At 39.9% G+C, this 27,769-nt stretch overlaps 1 protein-coding gene across 15 annotated transcripts in view; it reads right to left on the bottom strand.

The window, feature by feature from the left end:
• The window catches only part of LOC129768776 (disintegrin and metalloproteinase domain-containing protein 11), a 912,619-nt gene that overhangs the window by 13,497 nt on the left and 871,353 nt on the right, over positions 1-27,769 (bottom strand). For 6 of the 15 annotated variants that reach the window (XM_055770661.1, XM_055770645.1, XM_055770678.1 and 3 more), the window contains 3 exons: positions 12,508-12,572; positions 4,669-5,434; positions 4,193-4,597 (listed from right to left, as the gene is read on the bottom strand). In XM_055770661.1, coding sequence (XP_055626636.1) covers positions 4,193-4,597; positions 4,669-5,434; positions 12,508-12,572 — 1,236 coding nt within the window. The remainder of the gene's footprint in view (positions 1-4,192; positions 4,598-4,668; positions 5,435-12,507; positions 12,573-27,769) is intronic. The other 9 variants (XM_055770693.1, XM_055770728.1, XM_055770743.1 and 6 more) reach the window with 3 other exon arrangements.

Raw genomic sequence — 27,769 nt, 5'->3', positions numbered from 1 at the left:
CCGGAGGCAAATCTGAACACGGAGTTCGTAAAGTGCCGGGGATGAGGACGAGGATGAGAAAACGAAGCGTAAGGGAATGCTTAGTAAACTGGTAGTGAAAAACAATTCGGCTGTTTTTGTGAGAACGAGCTTTAAACAGCAAAATATAAAGAAGAAGTTCAATGCTTTGGGTGTGGACAAGAATGACACAAACTGTCTGAATGCCCCTCGAAGAAGTTGATGAAAAGTGGTGGAAAATTTCCTGATAAGTTCACACCGAAGATGGTCCTCAAGACCTTGTAGTAAGTGATGCGCTTTTCAAGATGGGGGCTTCGGTTCGATTCCCATTCGGGTCAGAAATTCTATCGACATGATCGTTTTTCTGGCTTGCACTGGTTCAGGGGAACGGTCTAGGGTGTGATGGGATGAGCAAAGTGCTTTGTCAGCTCCCAAGAAAAGCCACAAAAACTCGGAAACTGCTCATCTAAGCGAATTGATGCCGCTATGGCGTCTCTGCCCAGTCTTGGTGATACTTGGGACGTAAAACAGCAGTATCTAGATGCTCCTCCTGCGAGATAATGGGATTGGTCGCAGTCTTACTAGCTACACCGCTAAAACACCAAGTATCGAACGATACACAAGAAGAGTCGAATCAGACTGATCGACATAGATCAAGGCGACGAAAACGGACTAACGATTGGAAATTAGGGATGTGGAATTGTTGATCTCTCAATTTCTTCGGAAGTACTCGTGTGCTTTCCGAACTATGGTAGAACCGCAAGTTTGACATCGTAGCGCTGCTGAAAGTGTGTTTGAGATTATCTACAGTACGTATGTTTCGCGATAGCCATACCATCTACCAGAGCTGCGACAATACAAGCGAGCTAGGTACAGCTTTCATTGTGATGCAGAAGCGTATGATTGATTGGTGGCCAATGTAGTGTAGATTGAGGATTGAGGGCCGCTTCTCGAACACAGTCCTCACCTTGCAAGTCCCGATGATGACAACAACGTGCTCCACGTGCGCGCAGCTGGAACGCGAATACGAACGCTGCCCAAAACATGACATCAAGATCATCATCGGAGATTTCAATGCTCAGATCGGTAGAAAGGAGGAGTTCAAACTCATAGACTCATAGATTTCATCACCTCTAAGAATATGGCCGTCCGCAGTACCTTCTTCCAATACAAATTCCTCCAACAATATGCCTGGAGTTCACCAAATGAAACAGAATCTCAGATCGACCATGTTCTGATAGACGGTCGGCATTTCTCGAACATAACTGAGGTCAGAATCTATCGAGGCGCTAACATCGATTCGGACTACTACCTAGTGATGGTTAGGATGCGCCCAAAACTCTCCGTTGTGAACAACATTCGGTGTCGATGTTCGCGACGGTACAATCTTTTGCGACTGAAACACGCAGGATTTAGCCGAAAACTACGCACATTCACCATAGCTGCGTTGCCGGAAAAAGACCGAATTAACGAAGTTCCGTATCGGAAAAGTTGGTTAATTGTGTGCATCGACTGATTATGAAGGTTGGTCTGATACTGACCAGATCTGACCTTGTGGCAGATCGTCCAGAAATGCCGTGTGTACGAAGTCCCAGCGCACCATCTATTAATCGACTTCAAAGCCGCATATGATCCAATAACACCAAAAGAGATATGGAGAATCGTGGACGAAAATGGCCTCCCCGGGAAGTTGACAATACTGACTAAGGCTACGATGGATAGAATACAGTGCTGTGTGCGAATATCGGGTGGATTATCTGTTTCATTAGAGTCCCGCAGGGGGCTTCGACAAGGTGATGGTCTCTCTTGCCTGCTGTTCAACATTGCGCTAGAGGGTCTTATGAGACGAGTGCCGTTTTATTTGCATGGTACGATTTTCAATAGATCCAGTCAATTCATCTACTTTGCTGATGACGTAGACATTGGCGGCAGAACATTTGGGACGGTAGCTGTACATTACACTAGCCTCAGGTATGAAGCAGAGAGAGTTGGACTGAGAATCAATGCGTCTGTAACCAAATACATGCTGGTTTCCGGATCCGAGCATGACAGAACCCGATTAGGCAGTAGTGTAGTGTCTTTGGAGTCTTTGAACGACGTGTGTTAAGAACCATCTTGGGCGGTGTGCAGGAGGACGGCGTATGGAGGCGAAGAATGAACCACAAGCTCACGCAACTCACCGGTGAACCCAGTATCCAGAAAGTGTTGAAAGCTGCAAGGATACGCTAGCTAATGTTGCAAGCATGTCGGACAATTATCTCGCAAAAATGGTGTTGATCAGAAATCCGAGACGACGAGGAACGCAGTGAGAAAGTTGGTTAGACCAAGTGGAACAGGACTTGGTGAGCACGGGATGCCCGCGGAATCGGAGAGAGATAGTTACGAACCGAGATAATTGAAGAAGAATAGTGAATTAGGCCGTGTTGTAAAGACGTTAAGCAAAAAAATAAATATTGCGAAACATATTCACCGGTAGCGAAGCTTGATACTCTGAGGACGATCTTGGCTCTGGCAAACAAGAAGAAGAGGATAATCTCCCAAATGACTGCCCAGACGGCGTTCCTTAACGGCCAACTCAAAGAGGAAATATCCAGACTGCAGCCTGAAGGTTTCAACTACGGAAAGGATCAAGTCTGTCGCTTGCAGAAATCAATCAAGCTTCAAGAACGTGAACTGATCGTTTCCATGGGTTCGTAGAAGGTTGTATGGGTTTCAAGAGGAGCTCCATTCGGATGATCGGTAGCAAGAAAGTGATTATCGTGCGTTGTAGCTGGAACTTCGCTAAATGCAGTTGATGTAGTGTAGCGTTGCCCTGCTACCGAATTCGAGATGACTGATGCGGGAGAGATTGAAAGCTTCTTAGGGATGCGAATCGATCATGATATGGAAACAGGAGTGCTGCGTATCTCTCAGCGACAATACTTGGAAGATCTACTGTGAAGCTTTGGAATGGAAGAATGCAAACCGGCATCGACTCCCATGGAAAGCCGTTTGAAGCTGTCGAAAGGCGAGGAGGTGAAACGTACTAAGAAGCCGTACCAAGAACTTGACCAAACAAGACCAAATCTGTCTGCAGCAGCGAACTTCTTACTGATTGTATTAAAAATGTATTTTAAGGTACATAAACGGAACTTTGGATGTCGGACTGATGTGTCATGCTGATTTGAAGGTTGAAATATTCTCGGCTACGGACTGGGTCAACAATCCAGAGGTCAGACGCTCTGTCAGTGGTTGCTTGTTCGAGGTTACTTGTTGTACTATCGGCTGAATGACTCGAATCAGCAATTGGTCTCATTTTCCTCCACAGAAGCGGAGCTGAATGCATTGTGTGCTACGGCTTGCTATTAAATATGTTCGATTCATCGTCATCGAGCCAATGTCGACTTGGTGAGTTACTGTGGTTGAGGCGGGACTGTAAGAATGGCAACCCTGGCAACCTAACTGTCATGCCCTTACAGTATCTACTTTATCGACACCATAATAATAAAATCCTCTGACATATCAAATGTAGTTTTTAATTAAAAACGTGTTCAACAGATAAAGTGGTTTTCTATTTTTACTCCTACTTTTGCCCATTCGAAATCATTTTAATAAACGGATTAGATTATAAGCTCCATAACCGTGGAGAAATTTATCTTTATTCTACAAATGACTGAAAGAAATTTCCATTGAGTTTACGCGTGAACGAATTCCATTTGCTGTGGAGGTTACCCACTGGCACTGTACTGACATGATACTGGCTTTTCCAGTAATAGGATTTTTTTGTTTACACAGTGCTCGTTACTATTAGCCAGTCATTGTTGACTGGCTTCGTCTAAATCAGCCTTTTTGATTTTTCTTGGTGTTACACACATTCAAGTAAAAAACAGAGAAAACTTATAAAGACCAGAAGAAATACTACGATAATAAACGGAACAAAATAAAGCACTTAACACGCTACGGATGGCTACGATGGGTTGGTGATACGGATGTATAGATGAGCTGAACTGAAGAATTTCTGAGAAGCTGTGCATCGACCACAGGAAAGATTTTTTCTGTAGTAATCAGTAAGAAGCGTTTAATCGGGTGCAGGAAACTCTTGCTATCTCTCTTCGCGCTTTGTGTCTCGCGCTAGACGGCGGTCACACCAGCAGCAGGAGAATTCGTACGAAGCGGGTTTCGGGTAGCGGCACCACAAACAGCTTTAAAAACCTACCTTTCGCTATCGTTGGTGTCACGCTGATCGTTCAGCGCGCTCCGATCGTGGGAATGCTGGTGCACTGGATGGGCATCGGCACTCTCGTAGATTCCCTCCTCGTCCTGGTGGAGATGGGTGTGCGACGAGTGATGGGACGAATGGCCCGCGTGTGACGGGTGGCCATGCGCGTGCCCATGGTGGGTGTGATGGGTGAACGTGTGAGGCGAGTGGGGTGAGTGGGACTGATGTGCGGGATGACGACTGACCGAATGTCGGTAGCGACCGGTACCGCTACTTCCGGGACCGCCAGCTGCACCATAAGAAAACCGGGACTCGTCGTCCGATCGCGGTGGACGACAACGACTACTATAGGGCGGCAGTATCGTGGCAGTTTTTTGCGATTGAGCTAGTTGTTGGTTTGAGCTGAAAGGGGAAAAAAAATCAAAACACTCTTAGTACTACGACTGGTTAAAGCGCATGCTTATCTAATTTACCCATGTGATGATTCACTACAAGCGGCTGAACTATCTACTCTATAGTGGCGATCGACTTCAGTCTCGGACATGCGAATGTCCTCCGACCCGCTGGGGCTCATGTGGCGTGACGAGTGATGCTCCAGCTGGCGGATGAGATCCTCGAGGTTTCGGATACGCAACGGCCCGACCGAGGGCGTGTCATCTTCATCCGGAACGTGCTGCTGCTGCCGGTGGTGCTGCAGCAGTGCCGAGGTGGCACCCGTATCGCTCAGCACGTGCTGCTGGGGATCGCAGATGTTCTCCTTGGAGCCGGTGCGGGAACTACCGCTACGTTTGTACTCCCGCTCCTGCTGCTGCTGCTGCTGGTAGACGCTGGGAGGTCCCAGTTGCATTCCGGCGACGCAATCGGACAGGGTCTTCCGGAGCAGCTCTTCGCTGATGCTACCCGACGGTGTGTTGGCGCTGCTACGCGGAACCTGCGCCGCCGATCGTCGCAGCGCCTCGAGGATATCCTCGTGATAACCGTTCAGGCTCTTCATCGTTCGCTCGACGTCCGACACGGGGCCAACGGCCGCTGCGCCCACCTGGCCACCTGATGGAGGAATAGTGGATTCTTGCTGAGCTATCAATTCGAGATTATCGGATTGTGTATCGTCGGGCCATTTTTCTTTATTGCTATCGCCCAACGCTAGACCGAATCCGTGTTTTTTAAGTATGCCCTTTTCTGGCACTTTCGAGATATTGTTTGGGGGTAGATCGATGAACGATACTGTCTCGTCTTCGCCTTTTTGATTATTTTTTGGCATTGTTTCGGAGCAAACCGACAAAAAACGGGAAAAGAAAGAAATTTCGGTTCGAGTTTCAGTAGTTCAACCGGACTAGTGAAAAAAAATATTTTTGTTGTTTTGTTATAGCAATTTAACTGGCACTTAGTGGTTATTTTTATGTCGAGAAGTTTAGTTATTTTTTGGTGGGCTAGTGGAAAGGAGTGCAGGGCTATTGATGCTGAACTGAAGAAACGAACAAAATGAAAGATTTCGCTGAAGATTCGCTTTGTTGACAGCTACAATTACTGCAGACTGTAGGCCTTCTCCTTAGCTCCTAGTCTCAGTGATCTATCATCTACCTACACCCCAGGAATCGCGGCTAGCCTCCCGGGAGCCCAATGCTCCAAATGGAATGCCAATGTACAAATTGCACTGCTGCTTTCGGTTTGGGTTAAGCTGAGAGCGAACTTGAAGCGATACGTACGAGTGAGAATCGGGTGAAAGGCTGGTCGATTATTTCAATCGGGAGTATTTTGCACTGCCTGTATTAATCCACAACCTTTACATCACATGTTTGGGAATGTCCGACAAAAACCGTTCCTAGAAAAATGTTTCCATTTCGGTAAACTGGGATTCTAATATAGCTCACCTCGTTGCGAACGTATATAGTGAGTACACACGACCCTTTGGGTTGACTACTCATACATACAATTGAGACATTGTATAGTCAAAAATTCATTGGGTCAAGATAATGTTCTGTTTTAATTAAGATCAGAAGATCTTATCCATTATGAGCTACCCAAACCGTGTCAAACTATCACGTCGGAGCTCTTCAGAAGACAATTGGATCGTTTGAAGAAAATATAGAAAAAACGCGACCGGATACGAGGTCGTAGCAAACTCAAATTTAATTTGGTTTTCATCCAAGACAAGACCACACAATACGGGGTCGATTTCGGACCAGCTGCGGTCAATTCTGAAGGTTTGCCAATAATCTTTCAAAATACACTTCTACATAATGTACTCATGGTATGTACACTCAAACAGTTTTCATGATGAAGCATAACAGAAAAATACAATTTGTTGTGAAATATGCAACAATGTTGCCTTACATCATACAAATGGAATCTATATACAGGGTGGCGCATAAGCTACGCAACGCTCTCTGAAGGAAAAAAAATAACGATCACGCTGCAACTATCGAACGTGTTGGTTCCTAAGCGGTTCAGTTGTCGACTTTGTATACGTTTTTATTCGAGAATAAAGATTTTGTATCGGGAGACATTTTTTTATGCGAAATTTTTTTGTGCCAATTGGTTGTGTGACTTATGCGCCACCCTGTATGATACGAAAACATATGTTGGGGATGTGGAAAAATAGTCTTCAGAAACTTTATCTCATTTGGAAACTTGCATCTCGAGCGTTTGTTTTTTTATCATTAAAGTTTGTGCAAAAGGGCGATAGAACCTTTTGGGGGAATGTCTTCAAAATACATGAAGACATGAATGGTCAACCCGGGACTACCCCGTGAGCGGAAAACTACAAGTAGCAGAACTATCATACTATCATTAACGATTTTTATTAAGTAATGTTAAACTGTTAAACTGTTGATTGACTTGAATGATATCAAAATTGAAACTTGTTGTCAGATACAACGATTTATTCTTCAATTAATGCAGCTCAATACTTTGGTTGCTAAAGAGTAACAAATGTTTTTTTTTTCAATTAAGTTTCTATGTTTAGTAGGCGGTATTGAAAAAAATGATGAGTACTGAGTACTGATGCACATCAGTGTTGTAAATAAATTGCATTAGTACCTATTACTTCGCAGTAACGCATTGAAACTAAAAATTATGGGTTATGTATTATTAATGAGCGTTGCTCTAAAGATGCACAAGGAAAACGAACAAATTATTAACACCGATATGTTTCATCTTCATCTTCATAAATACTGCCCTGCTATACATAAAAGCAAGGTAAAAATAGATAAATATTTTATAATAACACGTACGGATCGGGACGACCGTACGATGAAACAGTAGAATAAAAGTGGATAAGCGCGAATCGAGACGACCGCAAAAACGGGTACGGCTCGGGACGACCGTACGGGTACAAAAGAAAGACATTCCCCCAAAAGGTTCTATCGCCCTTTTGCACAAACTTTAATGATAAAAAAACAAAAAACATAAAAAAACAAAAACAAAAACATTTTTTTCTAATTTCTGCTTAGAATATTTCACACACGATGGGAATCACACCTAATGCACTTCGGAAACGTGCAACTTTAGTGTCACTTAATTCCCACGCAGAGCCCCTGAAAATATTCCGGTTCAAGGTGGTTTCCGACATAAAAATCTCCTCCTTTATGTTTCCATGTAAATTCGCAATTCAAAACGATTAAGACGAATTCCATGCCAACTCGACTGGCCGTTGGCAGCACCATTTCAGATAGCAGTGAAAGGTTGTGGGTGTAAAGACATGGGTCATTTAAGCAACTTTTCATACTTGAAAAATTCGATAAATAATTAGACTACTTTTTGGAAAAAGCCAATTTTTTTTCTTAATTCTTACAAAAGTTTATGATTTAAAAACTGCGATACCTACACAATTCTTGTCAAAGGATGAAATGTTAATTTTTTTTTAAATTTTTACAAAAAGAACACCAAAATTTTTTGAAAAAAATTTTTGCTGACAAAAAAGTCATTTAGAAAATTAAAATTATTTTCCCTCAGAAACGTATTTTTTCAAAATTCCCAAAAATATATATATGAATAGCCCTTATAATTTCCAACAAGTCGTCCATACATCAGAAGATGGGTACTTTTACAGGGAAAAAGTTTTTCGAACAACACCTTTTTCATATTTTTTTTGAAACAAATACAACTTATTCTAATTTTGTTCAAAGTCAAGATAGCGATATAATGTATTCGACAAAGTTTTAAATCTTGTTAAAATATAAACTTTTGTCGAAGACATCAACTTTCTATCTTTTATAGTTTTTCGAATATAAGTCATTTTTGTATGAAGACTCCGGAAAAAAATAATGTTTAGCTCGTAAGATTTTTGTGTGTAAATTCTCAAGTTTGACATGTTCTTGACATGTTTCTAAATAGAGAAAAGTTAGCAGAGCATTTAAAATGCGATAATCTATATATGTATCTATATATATAAAAATCTCGTGTCACGGTGTTTGTTACCGAATTCCTCCGAAACGGCTCGACCGATTTTGATGAAATTATACTCAAAATACTTGATAGGTATGAGAATAGGTTGTAAACTATATATGATACCGGTAGGATACCGATAACCATACATTTAATGCCGAATAGGGTGGCTCTATGCAGAAAAAAAGATCTGGATATTTTTTTTTTAAATTGACTTCATACCATACATATAACCTTAAATTTTGACTCCAATTCCCTATTTTTAATTGCGATTTTATTATTTTTGTGTCAAAAATATTCTAATAATTTAACCGTTGTTCGTTTTTTCAACAGAACGAATTCATTTAAGTTGTTCAATGACTGATGGCGTAACGCCCGCTTCATTGAACATCCATCTACAAATACACAAGTAACATCAATTCATCTAAAGCAGGAAGCATCTCCGACGAGCTGGAAGCCTTTTTGAATGAGCACAATGAGTTATCGAAATTCTTCAAATCACATTTGCTCGAATTACAAAATGACAATCACGTTATTGCCATCAACCCTGATAAAACATCAGCTGGAGAGCACGTGTGTAGATCCAAAGCACAAGCGCTGCTGGAATCATGATAGCACGGTGACACGAGAAATTTAATGCGAAGAAAAAACAATAATCTGTTCATACGACCCTCGCTATTTTCTTCTTCAATGGCACTAACGTTCCCAAGGTTTGCCTTCTCAACGTAGTACTACTTGTGTCATTTTTATTAGTAAATAGTTGAGATTTCTATGACGAACAATACGCCTTGAATGTATTCTGGAGTGGCAAGCTCAAGAATACGCGTGACTACAGTGCAAGTCAGAAGGGTTTCTTTAACGAAAAATCTCTTGCATAAACATTAGACCAACGAGACCCCGTCACAGATACTTAATTCATTATGAACATCATTTCTCATTTTGATTTAATATTTATGAACATGCGACGAAACAAACAGAGGGCGCACTCGATGGATTTTTATGTTTATCATATGGTGATTTGACATGGTCAAGAAATGCCAATTCAAGATATCGTAAGCTGTGCCAACAATTTATGGTCTACATATACGCGAAGGTAGAGATTAAACGACTGCAATTCTTACTACACAATCAACAAAAGCGGTGCGAGGAATAATACATTTACTTGCGAGACACTATCATGAGCAACGCCGACACAGCTTTAGTTATAGCCAGGCCAAAGCGCAATGTATTGTCATGACATTGCGCGTGTGTTCAAACACAAAATGAAGTTCGATCGTATTCGTCCCCACATATTGTTGGTTGTATTCTGTTGAATGGAAAAAGCGCAGTTTTGCATTCTGTTCAAGCTCAAGTCCAATCGAGTTGAGCAAATGTGACAACCTTGCCACGCATACAAATGAAGCATACATTTCTGCATAATTCAAGAACTAATCAAGCAAACTGAACCAAATTTGGCATGTGGAGGTTTTAGGGGGCAAGAAACATTTCTAAGGTGGTTCAACACTACTCCAACCCTTCTGTGGGAGGGGGGGGGAGTTGTTTCTATGATGGTTAGACTCTCCACCCCCCTCTCTAAGGAGGGCTGCCATACAAACGAAACACAAACTTCTGCATAACTCGAGAACTAATCAAGCACAATTTGGGATGTGGGGGTTTTTGGGTATGAGAAATGTTTCTATGATGGTATGACACCCTTCTCTCCTCTGGAATGGAAAGAGGGTCCCATAAAAATATTACACATATTTCAACCAAAAATATTCCATTCATTCAGGTACCCGGAAATCATATCTGAGGGTTGGTTGATCTTTCTGGCTGAATGTGTTCTTAATTTCAAGATAATCATCTGCTTTTTTGGCGAAACTAATCTCCAATTAAGTATATCTGCACACGAATATTCATTATAGTTTACTTCTTCACGAGACCAGCATTCCAGGTCAAAAAGCACGAAGCCTAAATGGGAGCACACTTCACCTAATCCGGCAATACAATCGCAATGTGCAATTTGCATTGTTTCTGTGAAACTTTTTGAATAATCAATCTGCTCCCATTGATATGGATCATAGTCATAACAGAAATTTCTATTTTTCTCCGTGTATATGGCTTTGACGCTAAAAGTAAATATTTTTATGTAAAGAGACATATATTCGCATGTTATTAGTATAATGTAGCGCGTAATTTCTATAACTATTTCGCTAAAATAATTATTTAAACAAAGCTCAATCTTGTCGATCCATATAAACCCTGTGCAGCGATCTCCTTTGCCTGCCCAACAGATCACTAATACATATGCACGCTGCAAGCGCCCTTTATCGCTGTAAAATTCATAGCGGCGACAACTCATTTCCCTACCACTTATACTTAAGTATTCTGCATCTGCTAGATCCTTAATTCTTCCTCATTTCCCAGTACCAACTACTGCATCCGTGGTGCGTTTTATCGAAACAATTTCCGGACCTTCAGCTTTACCCAGTCGTTGAACCACAACAGCCCGGACCGGTTAATGCGTAGAAGCGCATCCTCTTGTGGCCGTTAAGATGTTATGACAGAGGGGGATGAACAGAACACAACAGTTCAGTAGTTTGCCAGGAATGGATGGAAAGTTTTTAATAACTTTAATCCTTCAGCCGTCATCGCCAGGGGCATATCATAGGCAACAGCAACAGCAGCAGCATCGCCTTCGATGCCTTTCGCGAGCAAAAGCGCACTCGCACACACGAACCCACCCACTCTTCCACACATAAAAAGCGCAAACAGATAATGAAGTAAATTGTGCGATCGGTGTAATAAAGCGTGCAAGTGATCCCGTTATTATTACTGTGTATGTTGTGTTGTTGTAGATGGAGCTGTTGCTGCCGCTGCTGCTGCTGACACTGGCGGATCCACTTGGGGATGTTCTTCCGCTGCAAATCGTCCGCCTCGTGGCAGAGCTTCGCTTCTCTTATCAAAAGATTTAATAAAGTGAAGCTTCTGAGAAAATTTGCCTTTGCCCCGTTTTTGCGAAAGAGTGGGGTCTTATCGCTCTTGTTTGTCGCTTGCTGAGATGGATCCATCGTTTATTCAATGTTGTACACAGTTTGCGTATTTACTTTCACACTCCAGCCCTGGCATATTGGAAGTGCTTTTCTTTGGCGCTGTTTTGCGGTACGTCAGTGCAGGGCACTTATGAGTCCTTGTTCTGTTCCACGCGGAGAACATTGTTGAAGTTGTATATTTTCCAGAAAACTCGCATGACGAGGGAAATGGGTTGATTAAATTCACTATTGTTGAATTAGTAGCCGAGTTGTTTTTGGGGGCTAATAGAAGAATCACTTTTCTCGGAAGGCTTTATTTGCTTTTGGCACTGACAACAACTGACATTTGAGTGACAATAGTCTCGCATTTGGTTCAAATTTTAAAAGCTTTTCTCCCATTCCAATTTAGTGTGTGTGCGTATCACTTCACATTCACTCGAGATAATGACAACAATAAAATTAGCAACTCAATTCCCGAAAGGTATGTTAACGGGAAGGCAGGTAATCAAGCAGTGCAAACTTTCATCCCTTATTTCGTCCCTCGGTCGGTTTCATTTTTCAGGCGAAATAGTAATGGGGTCGATGGAGGGATAAAATGGACACAACAAACAAGGTGAAATATGGTCGCCGCCATTTTTTTGGTGCCATCCGACTGTGCGTTTCGCTTTGTTTTCATTTTTGAGAAGGAAACATTTTTTTTAACGAGCGTTGAAAGGGCGTTAGTATTCTCGTTTCTGAACTGAAAAACAGGCAGCTTAAAGTGGTGGGGTTCTTATTTTCTAGGTGGCTTAAATTTATTTTTTCTCTTTCTGTCTCACTGTTTTGGTCTGGTTTATTATTGGCAATAAAAAAGATGATGAAGGTGAGATAGTTTTTTTTTTTTTTTTTAGTTTTAGGCCAAATGTTTTCACTTACCGGAATGTGTTGGATCGTCTTCGCTGCCCGAGGTTCCAGTCATCCTGCGGATCGATTTGTGATCCCTGCTCAAAGGGGGAGGGGGTTGGGGGTTGTTGTTGTCGTCGTCGACGTCAGCGTTGTTATTGTTTGGTGGAAGCGGAGGGAGAGAGCAGACTGTTAGTTAATGGTTGAACCCAACAGGGGTGTGCGTGTGATTCGCGCTGGATAAACAGAAAACTTTGCCAATTTGTTGAAAAACAGAGAAAACAGCTTGTAGCATGGTTATTTATTCTTTAAGAGGACGTTTTGCCGGAATCTGTTTACCGAAGCGCTTTTGCAATGTGGATTCTAGAAAAATACACAAATCTCGCTAAATTTTTATTTCTGGAGGACCACGGGGATCAAGCTAGAGATAAAAAATAAGATGGTTTCATTGACGTTTTGTATTTTTCTTTTTTTTTTGGTTGGTGCTCGGCATACGCTTTTGTAAAGATTCGGTTATTCTAAGGTATTTTTCATTCTTTCGCTTGGAACACTAGAACGCACTAATCAAGTAACGGGAGTTAAGCTAGAATCGAGAACAAACTATGTATGTAGTAAAAAAGTATATAAATGCTAAAGCTTGTACTTCGCTAAAGAATGGTTTCAGAGCGTAACAATTCTTCCAGGAAAATATTTGTGAGTATATTTATATCGTGTGTGGGTGTGTGATGGGGGTGTGTAAAATGGAGTGAAGTGGGATGCGTTTGTGAGGTATGTGTCGAATTCATACTTCATTCTTCTATCCAAACACAGGTTGTTTATTTGTTGCTTTGTGACTGCTGTAATCCTCTGAATTCTGACGTGAGTACGGCATCACCATAACGAAAAGGCTTGAGGTTTGACTGTCTGTCGCTTCTGACAAAATAACAGAGTTGTAAGTTCGCGAAACTCATTCTCAATTGTCAGTTTCGCAGCTTTTCTCATTCTGGAATCTTTTCGTAGCAATTGGTATTATGTTGTTCCGATTTGTTTAGGAGCTTTTCCTGAATTATCATGGGTTCTGAAGATGGGATCTATGCCTATGCATATATTTTATTATACACTTCGAAAAGTCAAGTACGGCTAATCAGTTTTATTTTCGATTTCTTTTAATTTAACGAGACCCAAACTTTGTTGCTCTGCTATTATGCTTTACGCTGTCGGTTCAATCAATCGTTTCCTGTAGTCACAATCCTTTTCGAAAAACTAGGTCTTCGGTAGCAGATTGGCGGTTCTTTAGCTGTAGAAAATACGGATCTGACTATTTGTTGATTTCATGATGCTTTTGTATGTTTTTTGAACAGCTGGAACATTGCAAATAATATTGAAATGGTTTGAAATTTTCATGGCGCATAACCCGGAGATGACTGCTCTATTTGAAAAAATAAAAATAAAGCTGGGAACCTTGTTTAGAATAATAATATTGGAGGATTCTAGAATACCGTCGAAAAATTATAAGAGCCGTAAAAAAATTACATACATAAAATAAAGGTTGAGCTCCGAACTCATTTACATCATGGCATCGTCTGAACAAATGAAGAGGAACTGGTACAAATTCGGTACCTCGAGGGTAATTTCGTACCCACCCGGATCTCCGGCGGTAATGAGCGCACTCTGGTGGTGAATAAAAAAAAGTGTTCTAGTAATGTAGTAACAAACGTCAGATGCCAAAAACCCAAAATATCTGTGTTTTTTTTTTTTTTTTAAATCAAGTTTTGTTGTTTTTTTAAATCTCGAAAAAAGTTCATGTGCGTCTTTTGAAAAATCATTAAAAATCGAATAGTGAGCCGATTTGAAATATTAAAGCTGATTGGGATCAAGAAATTGATGTTCTTCAACGAATTCCAGTAAGTGTATCGAGATTTTAATCACAAATCAATTCCAAAGTGAAAATTCGGTATGCGGGTAATTTGGCACCCCAATGTAAACATAATGTTGATGATACACTATGCTAAGTATTGCATGCCCATGCAGCAAAGTTCTACTTTACTTTTTTAGTTAGAAATAAATCGAGATGAAATTTGTTCACTTTTTCTTGAAAAAATCGTTTTTTTATCCTCATTGTTTCGTAAAATTGCATGCTTTTTCGTCAAAGTTGAGTTAATTTACGTAAGATAGTGTACTTCACTTCTATTTTGTATGAAAATGTCAAAAAATATATATAGTCTTTTAATTTGAAAAAAAAAAGGTTCCAAATTTATACCCAGGCATCTCGGGTACTCGAATTTGAGTTGTTTCACTTCTATGCTCAAAGCTTCGAGCCAAATCAAGATTTTTAAAATCGGTTTGCGGGGAAATGTCCGCAATAGATCCCTTCATAAGCTGATGAAGAAATTCCGAGCATCGGCCAAGAGCTAAGTCCAAAAAAACAAAATGGGGTACCAGTTTTTTTGTACCAGTTCCTCTATTCGTAATGAAAATCTCGGAGAATACGCTAGAGAGTTGGTCAGACTATTTAAATACCCCAAATCCCCGATGTGTCATGTGTTGAAATAATCCGAAGAACATCTGTCTATCGATTGGAAAACCGAAAATGGCAGACAAGAAAAGTCAGCTGAATCTATAACTCAGTCGAAAGTCGTGGCTCTTTGTAAATGGAACCAGAAGATGTCATCGAGAGACGGTTGTATAACATTTACCCGAAATTAGTGTAGGTACAATTAAAATGCCGTCTTATTTCCTTTCCGTGTTGCTCTCTAAGGCTAAGGGTTCAATTAGAAATGAACACGGGCTCCGAAATATTTTTTCTGGAATGGTAATTTTAATACGAGAAATGTAACGCAATTTTTTTTTTTTTAAATGGGAGAGAATTGGCCGCCGACCCGCCGTCGGAAATACCAGCCTCTTGCAAGCAAACCTGTGTTCCACCGACTGCCCGGTTAGTTTGAATCACAGGAGACGATCGTTTATTTAGGTACGGTCGAGCGTTGGACAATATATTCTCTTTACATTTACCTCCAGACAAATTTAACCGCGATAAAAATTCCACGCGGTGGCGTTAATACGTAAGTTCCAAAATAAATAGTTTATAAGTAGTTTTGCAAACAATCTCTGTCTGGTAACTGATTTCAATTTATTATCAGGATTATTAACAAGTTGAAATCTTTCATTTGAATTATAATTTTACTTTGTTCTAACATCTCTTATCTTCTTTTATCTCCTTGCAACACATCATCTCTCTTTTTTCTTTTTTAACAGATTTTAATATCACATGAATTTTATAGCGACTTCTTGACAGCTTATTTCCAACAACTTTCCTTTACATCCTATTTTAAACAGACATCCTGGATTTTGAGTTATGATGTTCTACGAAAAAGGTCAATGATTTTGGATACGCTCTTAAAAAAATCAGTCGTAATTAAAATTGATCATCTGACGGAGAAAATTGTGATTTTGGTTTGTTGAACGATTGTAAAAATTCCACGGATTTTACCACAGCTATGAAATCTATATAATACATCAAAATTTCGGAAAACATCAAAATCCGTAATCTATATACAGGTAAACTTCGATATAACGTACATTTCACTTCCAAAATTGTACGTTGTATCGAAGCATAATAAAGTACTCACAAACGTAGTCTATAATACATTATTGTGTTGCTGTTTTATTAAAGTTAATGAATAACTTCAATCAGAAGACGAAGCCAGCCTTTCTCATGATGTTACCCTTCGTACTGTTGATTAAAGTTTGATTCATTTAGAATCCGGAATCACAAAACCAGCTGTATTTCGGGATTGATTGAAGTTACAGTTGTTTTAGCATCACAATACAGATAATTCATTGTTCTATCAGGAAAAAAATATTGAAATTTTTTTTCCTTTATACTTTGGAAACGTTATATCGAGGGTATGTTATAACGAGGGTACGTTATATCAAAGTTTCCCTGTACAGATAAAAATCTCAAATCACGATGTTCGTGGTCGAACTCCTCCGAAACGGCTCGACCGATTTCTATGAAATTATCTACAAAAAACCTGGTAGGCATGAGAATATGTCGTAAACTATTTATGATGCCGCTAGGATACCGATTACCTCATGTTTATACCGATTAGAGTGGCCCTATGCAGGAAAACATATTTTTTCTGAATAAAGTTTTTTATATTTTTTAAAATTTGGCAAATTTGGCATTTGTGCTGTTTTTCAAACAGCACAAATGTTTTGCGTTATTTAATGATAGATGGCCCTACGTCAACTTCATCGAACTTTCATCCACACAAGCACCAGTATACTCAATTCAGCTAAAGGTAGGTGCAACGCCGGCGAGCTGGAAGTCTTTTTGAATGAGCACAATGAATTATTGAAATTCTTCATATCATACATACTTATAAAACTTCGGCTGGGAAACACGTTTGTGGATGTTGAAGACATTGCTGGAATTATGATAGGCGACTGCACAGCGACTCGAGAAATTGTGATTCGAAGAAGAAACAATTATCTGGAGCTCGTCGTTGGCACATACCGTTCATACGACACTCTCCGTCTCCTTCTTCAATGTTACTAACGTTCCTAACGATCGTCGTCTGATCGTAGAATTACTTGCGAACGGTAGAGAGGTAGAGAGCGAATGACTACGATTCCTACTACACAATCAACAGAAGCGCCGTGAGGAAGGATATATTCACATGCGAGGCGCTATCATGAGCAACGTCGACAAAGCCTTTGGTATTCATAACACCGACAACACGTGTTTAAACAAAAAGTGAAATCTCCAATGACCTTCTTCACAACATTACACGTATTCAGTCCCACACGTTGCTGGATGTATTCGGTTGAATAGCAAAAGCGTGGATTATCTCATATACACATTTTTAGTTTGGTTAGTCGACAAAATACGCTCTGAGAAAATCGATAGTGTAATTTCCTCGAGAATTCCAGATCCGTCTATTGATCAACTATTCTCCGCATTCTGAAATCCGATCGAGTCCGAAATACCCGAACTGATCGCAATATTATATTCTATAATCCATTCCACTCAAGTCCAACCGGGTTGTGCAAATGTGGCAATTCGATATAGATGTCATTGAGCTTCGTGTTCCATTTCTGTGAAGCGAAAAGGGTAATGAATTTCCGGGTGAAATAAACACGCTTCAGAACAAAAGTTATACACGAAAATAGGCCCTAATGAAAAAAGGCTCTAATATGAGTTCTGTGTAAAAGAATAACACAAGTGGGAAAAAATCTTGGACGGGAATTGTGATAATGATTTTATATTATGAATAAAGTTTTGGTTGAAATGCAAGGAGATTTATAGAAAAATAGTCAAGTTAGGATCAGGACTATGTCTTCTAAGTATTCAAACAGCATCGAGTAATAATTTTCATTCAAATTGTTGTGGTACGAACGATCGTTATCGCCTCGCCATGTTTATTTTAGGATATGGCCACATGGGTGACGAAATCCATAAGCATGACGAGGGTTGTTTTATGATCGGCATTCTCGGCATCCTAGCGATAAGATAAAAAACGAATAGGCAGGAAAACGGAGTAGATAGATAATAAGGATTTGTGAACTAGCAAGAAAGGAAAAAATAAACTATGTGGCAGTCGCTTACAAAACCTAAGACAGTGCAGTTCGTTCTGATCCGAAACCCCGTAATAAAATTTTAATAATTTGAAATTGCTTCTGCTGATGACGGAATATGGGTACTGTTCGATATTGTTAACACAAGCAGGGTTCCTGGCCCGGCGTTGATCTAAAACATTTATCGCTTTTTATTAGTTGTATTAGACATCCACCGATCTTTGGGAAAACGGTTTGCACACAATAAATAAAAGAAGAAATGCTGAAAAGACGGACATTCATTCACAAATATCAAGAATGCTCATATCGCTGTTGAGTTCTGCAGTTTGATGAAGAGCAATAAGTACATTTGCAAGTCCGTGAATAAATGAAGCAATACGGTTATGTTTCAAATTCAGAATACCGATGTGAATACTCCTCGATTGAATGACAACGACGGAATAATGCGCTACCAAATTTGTCGGAGCATCAGCTCCAATTAAGTTGTCTGGCGTATCTTTGGTTTCCCAACTTATGAACGGGACCCAGCAGTTATATATTCAGTTGATCATTTTGAAAACTGCAAACGCGTATTTTCGCCAAATAATTTTTATGGCAGAACAACGATGGCTCGCCTTCGTCTCTTCCCCACCGAAGGAACCGATCTCATTCGTGGAATCCGAACAAATGAAGCGTACAAGTTTGTCCCCAAACGTGCGGTCCTTAATGTGTTAATATGTTTGTTCCATAACCGTAGGACCACTTGTTTTTTTTTCCTGAGTTTCCAGTGAAATGATGTATATAGGATAGGATGCTGTTACTCTCTTCATTCATAAGACTGGGTTCATAAACTTTATTGTTTTGGTCAGGCGTGGCCGAACTCTTCTGCATCCCTAGATCAGCATCAAATAAATTGAGTGGTCCTATAGGTATGGAATATAATGTTAGAATTAACATGGATGGCTTTAAACTATTTTAGACAGGTTTTCACAACATTCATTGGTATATCGATAAGTATCATTCAAAAGACTGAAGCTTTATGGAACACCGTTAATCAAAGATTTTTAAAAGACTTTCAATACTTTAAAATAGTCCCAGATGTCCATGAAACTGTGATAGGTGATAAAAAGACTGAAATGTCTTGTGGATAATTGGTGAACAAACAGAATAGTTTGAAGGACTGTAGAATGCCCAAAATTCCATAGCTCTCGAAAAGTTCATAATTCAAGATTTTGTTTTGCGATGGTGCTTTGCCGTAAAATTGGACGACTTTGAATAGCATAATAAGTAGGCTTGAGAAGGCTTGCAAGGCTTGAGAATAAATAAAACACATTTTCGATGTTTTCCAGAACATTCTTGACAAACAATCATTGTACCTTGGACATCTTAAGAACAAAAAAACAGTGACTTGCTAGTTTGTTATCTTGGAACGTTTTTCAAAAATAGTTTTGATGGATGTTTGGTAGACTTTGACGGTATTCGGAAGATTTCTTCGAATGATTTCCGAAAATTTACGTGGTCTTCCAGAGATATCCAAAGTTTTTTTTTCTAGTACCAACCACTTGGCTTTGAAGCACCAGTAACTGTTGGTGGAGGCGGTGCAATACATAAAATTAGCGCGTTTTGTTTCGTGTCTTTTTACATTTTAGATTGGGAAATACCGGAGCGTGGGATAGCGTGATGCTTCGCCATATAAACAACTGTGAACTCCCAAAACCTCGAAACTTACCACTAGTTGGCATGATTTTGATGGCTGAGTACTTCAACAAGGTGTTCCATAACCTAAACCACCATACTGAATCCGTCACCCATGGCGTCTCCATTTTTATCTCGGGAGACAGCACCTCATTGAATTCATAAAAGTATGTACAGACTACAAGCCACATTCATGATGTCACCATTCCATTCTTCGTTTTTAAGAGGCTTTAAACTTTAGCTCATGATCTCACCCTAATGAGGCCAATACAGCATACGATGAACGGAACGTTAAAGTAAGTAGTGATGTACTGCTTCTGCAGAAAAGAACTATTGGCCGTATCCGGAGCAAGTTTAGCAGTGAAATTTCCGTGACAACTGACTCCGTCAACCAATACATTTATGTATAGTGTGCACATAAGCGCTTGTTACCATTTGTTAGGAAAAACAGTTCTTCTAGCTCTTTTGGCGAAAGCTCACTCCCTGTTATGATATAAAAAATTAAAATAAATTAAAATAATAAATAAATTACCCATTGAGTATTTTTTCTTGAAAATTTGGGCAGAAGTAGTTCAGAGTGTATTGTTTACACTGTGTTTTTATCGCTGTCCGTTTTTCGATCATTGGAATAAAATAGCGTTACCCGAAAAGCAACGTCGCGAATCGATTTTGTGCAAGCACCTAGAAAATTCTCAACTCTCTCATCGGGACGTTGGAAAACAATTCGGAATCGTGCAGTCAACAGTGAGTCGTATGAATTAACGTTACTACGAAACCCTGACACAGGTTTGATGTTCCGGAGGAAGTAAAGAATCAGAAACATTCAAAGTTTACCAAGAAATACATGATTTGGCAAGCGATCTGCTCATATGGCACCGTTCGTGACTACCGGGACTTTAAACAGACAGATCTACCTCAAGGGGTATATAAAGGATCGTCTGCTTCCTCTGTCCTACGAGTGCTCTACGATCTGCTAGTCGGCTCTAGCTTCGTGCCACTATTCAAAGGATGTCCTGGAGTGGTACGAAGCCAACGTGGTCAGTTTCGTATCCAAAGACATTAACTCCGCCTCCCCCCTCCTCCCCTCCGACGTACCGGGACTAAGGGCCATCGGAAAATACTGGGCTATCATGAAGCTGGCCGGTGACGGTCTTACCCCAACAGCAGACATTTTTTTAAGGAGACTATTTCTATTAATTTATTGCTTTAACTTAACTCAACTCGAATCCCAGTGATAGTTAACAATCCAGGGGACAAACTGGAGAACAACGAAAAGCGATTTGAAACCTCGTTCAAGAATAAAAGCTTAAATTACATCCGGTTGCACATCATCGGAACTCGCTTTTATTTTTATTAATATTTTAACATTTGACGAATCACGGTGGGTTGGATTTGATTCAAAGCATCCAAAATAATAAATACTGACATGTACAGTGTTCAAAAACATAGTTAATTAGATTTTTCTAGTAAAATTCAAGGGGTGCCGGTCAACCCTAACCCGGGCTTACTCCCAGTTCCCCTAAGTGCAAGTAAAAATCCTCATAACTCGTTGGAACTGGCGCCCGATAGAAATGGACAATCGTTAAGCGGAACTTGAAGAGAATTCAGGAAACAGTTGAAAATGAGAAACACTTCAAAGCGAACCAGCGGTCAGTATGGAATAAAGTACAATACAAAATATGTGAAACGTGAAGCCGTCCGACAGTTCAAAAGTGTGACCTAATCAAAAACGTTTTCTGAATTTTGTAGCAACTCAACTTTGAACAGAAAAAAGCTTCATCATTAAAACCACTCAATTTATTTCAATAAAAATCGAATAAAATATCCTGAGCCTTGCAAGTTTTTTTTTCGTTTTTATTTATTGCTTTGTTACGATGGCGACACCATATTTCAAGTCATAGGTCAAAATCTGTTAGCAAAAAACCATAGAGTTTGTGTCCCGAATGCCGCCGCAAGCGGAAAATTCGATGTGGGTTTGCTGTTTGATGATGCGATCAACAATAACTGTAGGGGAGGTGGGGGTAAAACGGACATGTTAAGAAGACCTTCAATTATATCTTTGGAAACTTATGTTTCCCAAAACATTGATGCAGTTTCTTACAATTTAATATATTGTTTTTCTACCTAATTGGTAAAATATTTTACAAAAAAGTGTTTTTCAATGTTTTTCACTAAAATTAAAACAGACCGAAAAGTACAACTTTTTTTTTTGATGCGGGTAATATGGACAGGTTTGTAATACATGAATCTTAGGGGTTTATCAATCGCGAGAGGCACGATTTCATTCAACTAAGGTCTGAACTCATCACGGATGTCCGTTGAATGATGAAAAAATCGAATTAATCCACCTAGAATTGATATCGTGCTTTTCAGCAGTATACACGGAAAGAGCCTAAATTATTTTGCTTTTGGTTCCAGTCAGCTTCTAAACAGTCATATAACATAGAACATAGATTAAACAGACTTTTCACAGTCCATTTCACTCCCAATGGCAACTGTCCGTTTTACCCCACCAGTACAATTGTTTGAATAATTAAAATTTTCCACTCAAAAATGAATTTTCTTTTCCGTACATACCTATTATCGCTATTCTAACTTACAAATCGAAATATAACCATCAGTGAATTAAATTTTGATATTAACCCTTTGCGGTCGGAATTAATTTTCCTTGAAAGAGACCATCCTATCTTTCCACGCTAATAACATTTTGTGTATTTCGAGTACCGTTATCTGTTATACATGGAAACTCCGTATTCATTCATGAACAAGGTAACTAGACATTAAAATTTGTTTAGAAAAAATGGTAAACTATTACATAGTTGAGTAAAGTATTTAGAATGGTTCCTTGCTGTGGTGGCTGAGAACAGACAAACAACCGCAACGGGTTGAAGCTGAATGAAGTTGATGAAAAAATATTTTCTGAAGTTTTTGGGCAACACGATAGTTTCGATATAAAAAAGTACACAATAGCAATACAGGGGAACTTCGATATAACGTACCCTCGATATAACATCACTCGATATAACGTACATATTTTCAAAGTCCAAAGGAATAATTTTTTGAGATTCATTTTTTTTGAAAGAATAATAAATTATATGTATTTTGATACTAAAGCTTGTTTTGTACCTTTAACCAATCCTGAAATATAACTGTTTTGTGATTCCGGATTCTACATGAATCAAACTTTAATCAACAATACGAGGGGAAACATCATGAGAAAGGTTGGCTTTGTCTTCTAATTGAATTTATTCATTAACCTTACTCAAACAGCAACACAATTAAGTAATACAGGGTTTTCCATTTCGGGCTTCCGAAAGTATACAGCCCTGCGCTGACAACCGTTTGACATAGCTGTCAACCAAAGCGTCATATCGTTAGTTGAATGTCTGCCATTTTACAATATGGATCGTTTCAGCATCGCACAACGTGTTAATTTTGTTGAATTGTGCTATAAAAATGATGAAAAACCGGCAAATGTTTTGGTCGTCATGGACGGCCTACAGAGCACACAATCGCTAATGTAGTGCGTAAATTCGAACGAACTGGATCCGTAGCTAATATTGTGAAACCTGTGCATCCTCGTAATGTGCGTTCGGCCGAAAATATTGCTGCTGTTGCTGCCAGTGTGGAGGATGACCCGAATGTTTCGATTCCACGGCGTGCTCAGCAATTGGGCTTGTCAAACACATCATTGTGGCGAATTTTGCATTTGGACTTGCACCTACATCCATATAAAGTCCATCTGGTACAAAAATTAGAGCGTGGTGACCATGGAATGCGTCGGGCATACGTCGATTGGGTGAACGAACAACAGCAGCAAAATGCTGAATTTTCGCATCAAATTTTCTTCAGCGATGAGGAACATTTCGAGCTCGGTGGCTGTGTGAACATCCCAAATTTCCGTATATGGGGCTCAGAAAATCCACACGTGATTGTTGAGAGACCATTGCATCCGCCAAAAGTCACTGTTTGGTGCGCATTATGGTCTGGTGGAGTCATCGGGCCGTATTTCTTTGAAAATGAGGACGGCGAGACGGTAACTGTGAATGGTGAGCGCTATGGTCGCATGTTAACCGATTTTTTTTTGCCACAAATTGAAGATATGGATACGGATGACATGTGGTTTCAGCAGGACGGCGCCACGTGCCACACAACACGACCGAACACGGCCATATTGCGAACGAAATTTGAGGGACGCATAATTTCGCGTTTTGGTGATGCCAATTGGCCGTCCAGATCATGCGATTTGAACCCGCTAGACTTTTTTTTTGTGGGGTTATGCGAAAGACCGTGTCTATGCCAACTCTCCGCAAACTCTTGAACGTTTGAAAGACAACATTTGTGAAGTTATGACCGAGATACCGCCCCATATGTGCCGAAAGTCATCGAAAATTACCTGTTCCGGATCAAGGTGTGCGAGGAAGCCCTAGGTGGACATTTGAATGATGTTGTATTTCACACATAATGGCAAAAACCAAACTTTATTTTGAAATAAAAGTTTCATCGAAATTCGAATTCTATATGCGTTTTATTTCAATTTACCTTCGGAAATTAAAGTTGGAAAACCCTGTATACAAACGCATGGTCTGTGGTTCCGTACGTGAGCATACGAGTTATGATTTTGTGCGCGAGTACAGGAGGGTTAACCTAACATTTCCAAAATATTGCTAAATGTTGAAACCAAAATACCTTTAATTGTGGAAAATTTCTTGAGATCGTGGTATCGTAAACCGGGAGCACATTAATCACTATTTTCAAAAAACATGTGAATATTTCCAATAATTTTGTGTTATATTTATACCCAATTACAGGGTTGGCCATTTAAAGTGGAAGGATTTGTTTTTGCAATAGCAAAGTAAAAAAGTGGAATTTTAAATTTTTTTTTTAAATTCATTTATTTTGTTCCAAGGAGATTTGTTCTAACTACTTTTTGATTATGATATCTCGTAAATGACCGCCTCTGGCCTTGACCGCAAAATGTACCCTTTTTTCGGCATTTTCCTTCACTTTGCCCAATGTTTCGGCCGATATGGCAGCAATTTCTTGTCGGATATTGTCTTTCAGCGCAGCCAGGGTCCTTGGCTTACCAGTGTATACCTTGGATTTTAAATATCCCCATAAATAAAGTCAGGAGGCGTCAAATCAGGTGATCTCGGTGGCCAGTCATAATCGCCGTTTTTCAATATTAATCTTCCGGGGAACATTTCGTGCAATAATTTGGTCGTGGCAGCCGCTGTATGGTATGTAGCGCCGTCCTGTTGGAACCAGTAATTGTCCAATTCATTTTCACGAACAAATGGCAATAAAAAATCGGTTATCATTGTCTCTGCAACACTGGCTCGAACGGCATCAATATTTTCGTCGAAACGTCTTGGTCGTTGTCTGGACAGATGACTGGCATTACCAACACTACCAGACGATATAAATTTGGCATATAATCGACGTATAGTGTTGTCTCCAGGCGATGTTTTAACTTTATTTTTATTTTTCCACGCACGTTTAGTTAACACAATTGAGAAGTTATTTTGAATGTACAGCTGAACAACTTCAGCGCGTTGTTTAGGTGTGTATTGTTCCATGGTTAAAATTGTACTGAAATGACGCTTCCAACGCGGTATGACATTTGTTAATCTGACATCTCTGTCAAAAGTTATGGGGTTGCCAGATGCTTCCACTTTAAATGGCCCACCCTGTACTTTTAAAATCAGCACTGGCACTAAGGCCACACAACCTTATGGAAAGCGTTAATTTGGAAAATTTTTAGCGGAAGAATTCAAAATGCAGCTCCGGGGTGAAATTGATCGATCTATGTTTTTCAAGATTTTGTAGTGTCATATGCACAAAAATGTAAAGTAAATAAATTATTTCTTCACCTACGGTCATTTAAATGATAATTCAAAGATTTGGGGATACAAACATCTGATTTCATCCTCCTTAAGGTGTGGTCATGCCATTCCACAACTTGATTTTAACATTGATCTGCCTTCATCAGGAAACCATTCGGGTTATCCTAATGTGGCCAAAAACCCTTGAATTGATCATCAATGAGCACTTGTTTGAATAATAACTACAAGTATACAAGTACTTATTCAACTCATCAAATATCGGCTAGAAGTGAACTGATATTTTTAACGTCTCTAAATAATACTTTGATGTGTTGAAATTCTGTTTTTCACCATAGTTGAAAATGAAAATGCTAATCAAAAATATACTATTTTCATGCTATTTAATAAGTGATTCGTTGAGAACCATTGACAAAAAGAACCTTCAGAACATGTCAGATTGAAAAAGATTAAAATTAAATTGCACAGCACCTCTGAAATTGTATGTTTGTTTTCAGTAATACGTTTGATCCATTCCACCCCAGTGATAAATTTGACCCTGGATGACGGTACAATCGTTTCGAATGATATATTTCAAAACAAAAATTAACCGGGCAAACGTAGGGCTGTAAAAGGTTCGTATCCTTTGTTTCAAACTAACAGGGCAATCGGTGGAACACAAGTTTGCGTACAAAAGATCGCCGCTTCCGACGGCGGGTCGGCGGCCGTCAAGATTTTTTTTTGTTGAAGAAGTTTGAGATGAAGGATTCTGAAAAGGATGCGACTTGTTTTGGTATGTGAATTCCGATGAACATAAATGGAAAAGTTTTGCGCATTAATCAGCAACGATATCTGCTGGATCTTCTTAGATGATTTAATATGTCTGAATGCAATCGAAGTTCCGTCCAAATGAACTGACTTCGTCTGGAGCAGAGCAGAGCAGAGTAATCACAGTATATATCGCCTTTTGCCCAATAGTCGGTTCAAGAAGGAATGTCATACACTTATCGTACTTTTGGTGAAATGAAATACCATTCTCCTGAAACATCACCCATTTTGTGCATAAACATTATCATTTCCCACCTTTTAGAGACACCTTGCATACATTGGCGAGTGCACTCAACGGCAGTGTTTAAGTGAATCCAAATATTTGTCACTTTTTGACATAAAAAATTTGAACGTTTATTGTTGGTACTGAATGATTGAATGATTGACTGAATAATATTTGACACAAGACGCCACAAACAAATATCTAGTTCCTGTGCCTCGGAACGTAGTCCAGTGTCTCGTTGGGAGAGCTGCTTCTACAAATGCCGTGAAAGCATATCAGGTTCCATTTATTTTGATGGCATTTTTTCGGATTCTGAATCTGAAGTTTTTATACTGTTATTTTCATAAAGCCATTGTCATTCTAAACTTCGCAAAACTGTCCTCAACCATATCATGTCTTGATTAGGGCCCAAAAATTGTTTACCTGTAACGAGGTTTCGCTTTGGCTTGAACGATTTTCATAGCCTGCAACCATCATTAACATAACGGAAAAATGTCGAAAAATAAAATTTCCAAAAACAGCCTCCAAGCACATCTTGCGTTACGCCTCGCCCTGTTCACCCCTTCCACTCCGAATCCATTACTCCCCTTCGACCACAATGAGAAAACACCGGGAACCCGGGAACACGCGAAAGGTACCGGGCTGGGAAAACAGATTACTCTCGTACAGTAACACAACCCGACAAAAAAAGGATTCCGTGGCATCCCCCGCTGATAAAGCGAAGCGGCTTCTTCTTTGTTCTTCCCCATCAATTACCCCGCACCCGCGCTCGCCCCACTCCGGCAAGGACCCGATGCTTTGCGACGGGAATCAAGATAATTCGGCTGAGTTTGCTTTTCAAACCGGGAGACAGCGAAGATTGCAGCAAAATAAAACCTCAATAATGATCTGGCGAAGGGCACTCCGGTGTTCTCCGGGAAGGGCCTCGAAACAAGGGGGGAGACAAACGACGGTGGAGGAGTGAAAAAATGGGGGGGGGGGAATTGGTTTGATCACTTTGACCTAAAATGTGTGGAAAATTATCTCCTCTCTTTCTCTCCTTTCTACCTTCAGTTTACCTTTCCGGGAAAGGAAAATAAAAAGGTTGAAGCAGGAGCGTTCCCCGAAGGTTCTCTTTTCAGCTATTCAAAAGGATTCCTAATGCGGTGAGGAATTTTTCGCTGAAAAAATAATGTACCTAATGAATAGA

The sequence above is a fragment of the Toxorhynchites rutilus genome, chromosome 1, assembly GCF_029784135.1.
Source record: "Toxorhynchites rutilus septentrionalis strain SRP chromosome 1, ASM2978413v1, whole genome shotgun sequence".
NCBI classification, from domain to species: Eukaryota; Metazoa; Arthropoda; class Insecta; order Diptera; family Culicidae; genus Toxorhynchites; species Toxorhynchites rutilus.
This window is presented reverse-complemented; position numbering and strand designations above follow the sequence as displayed.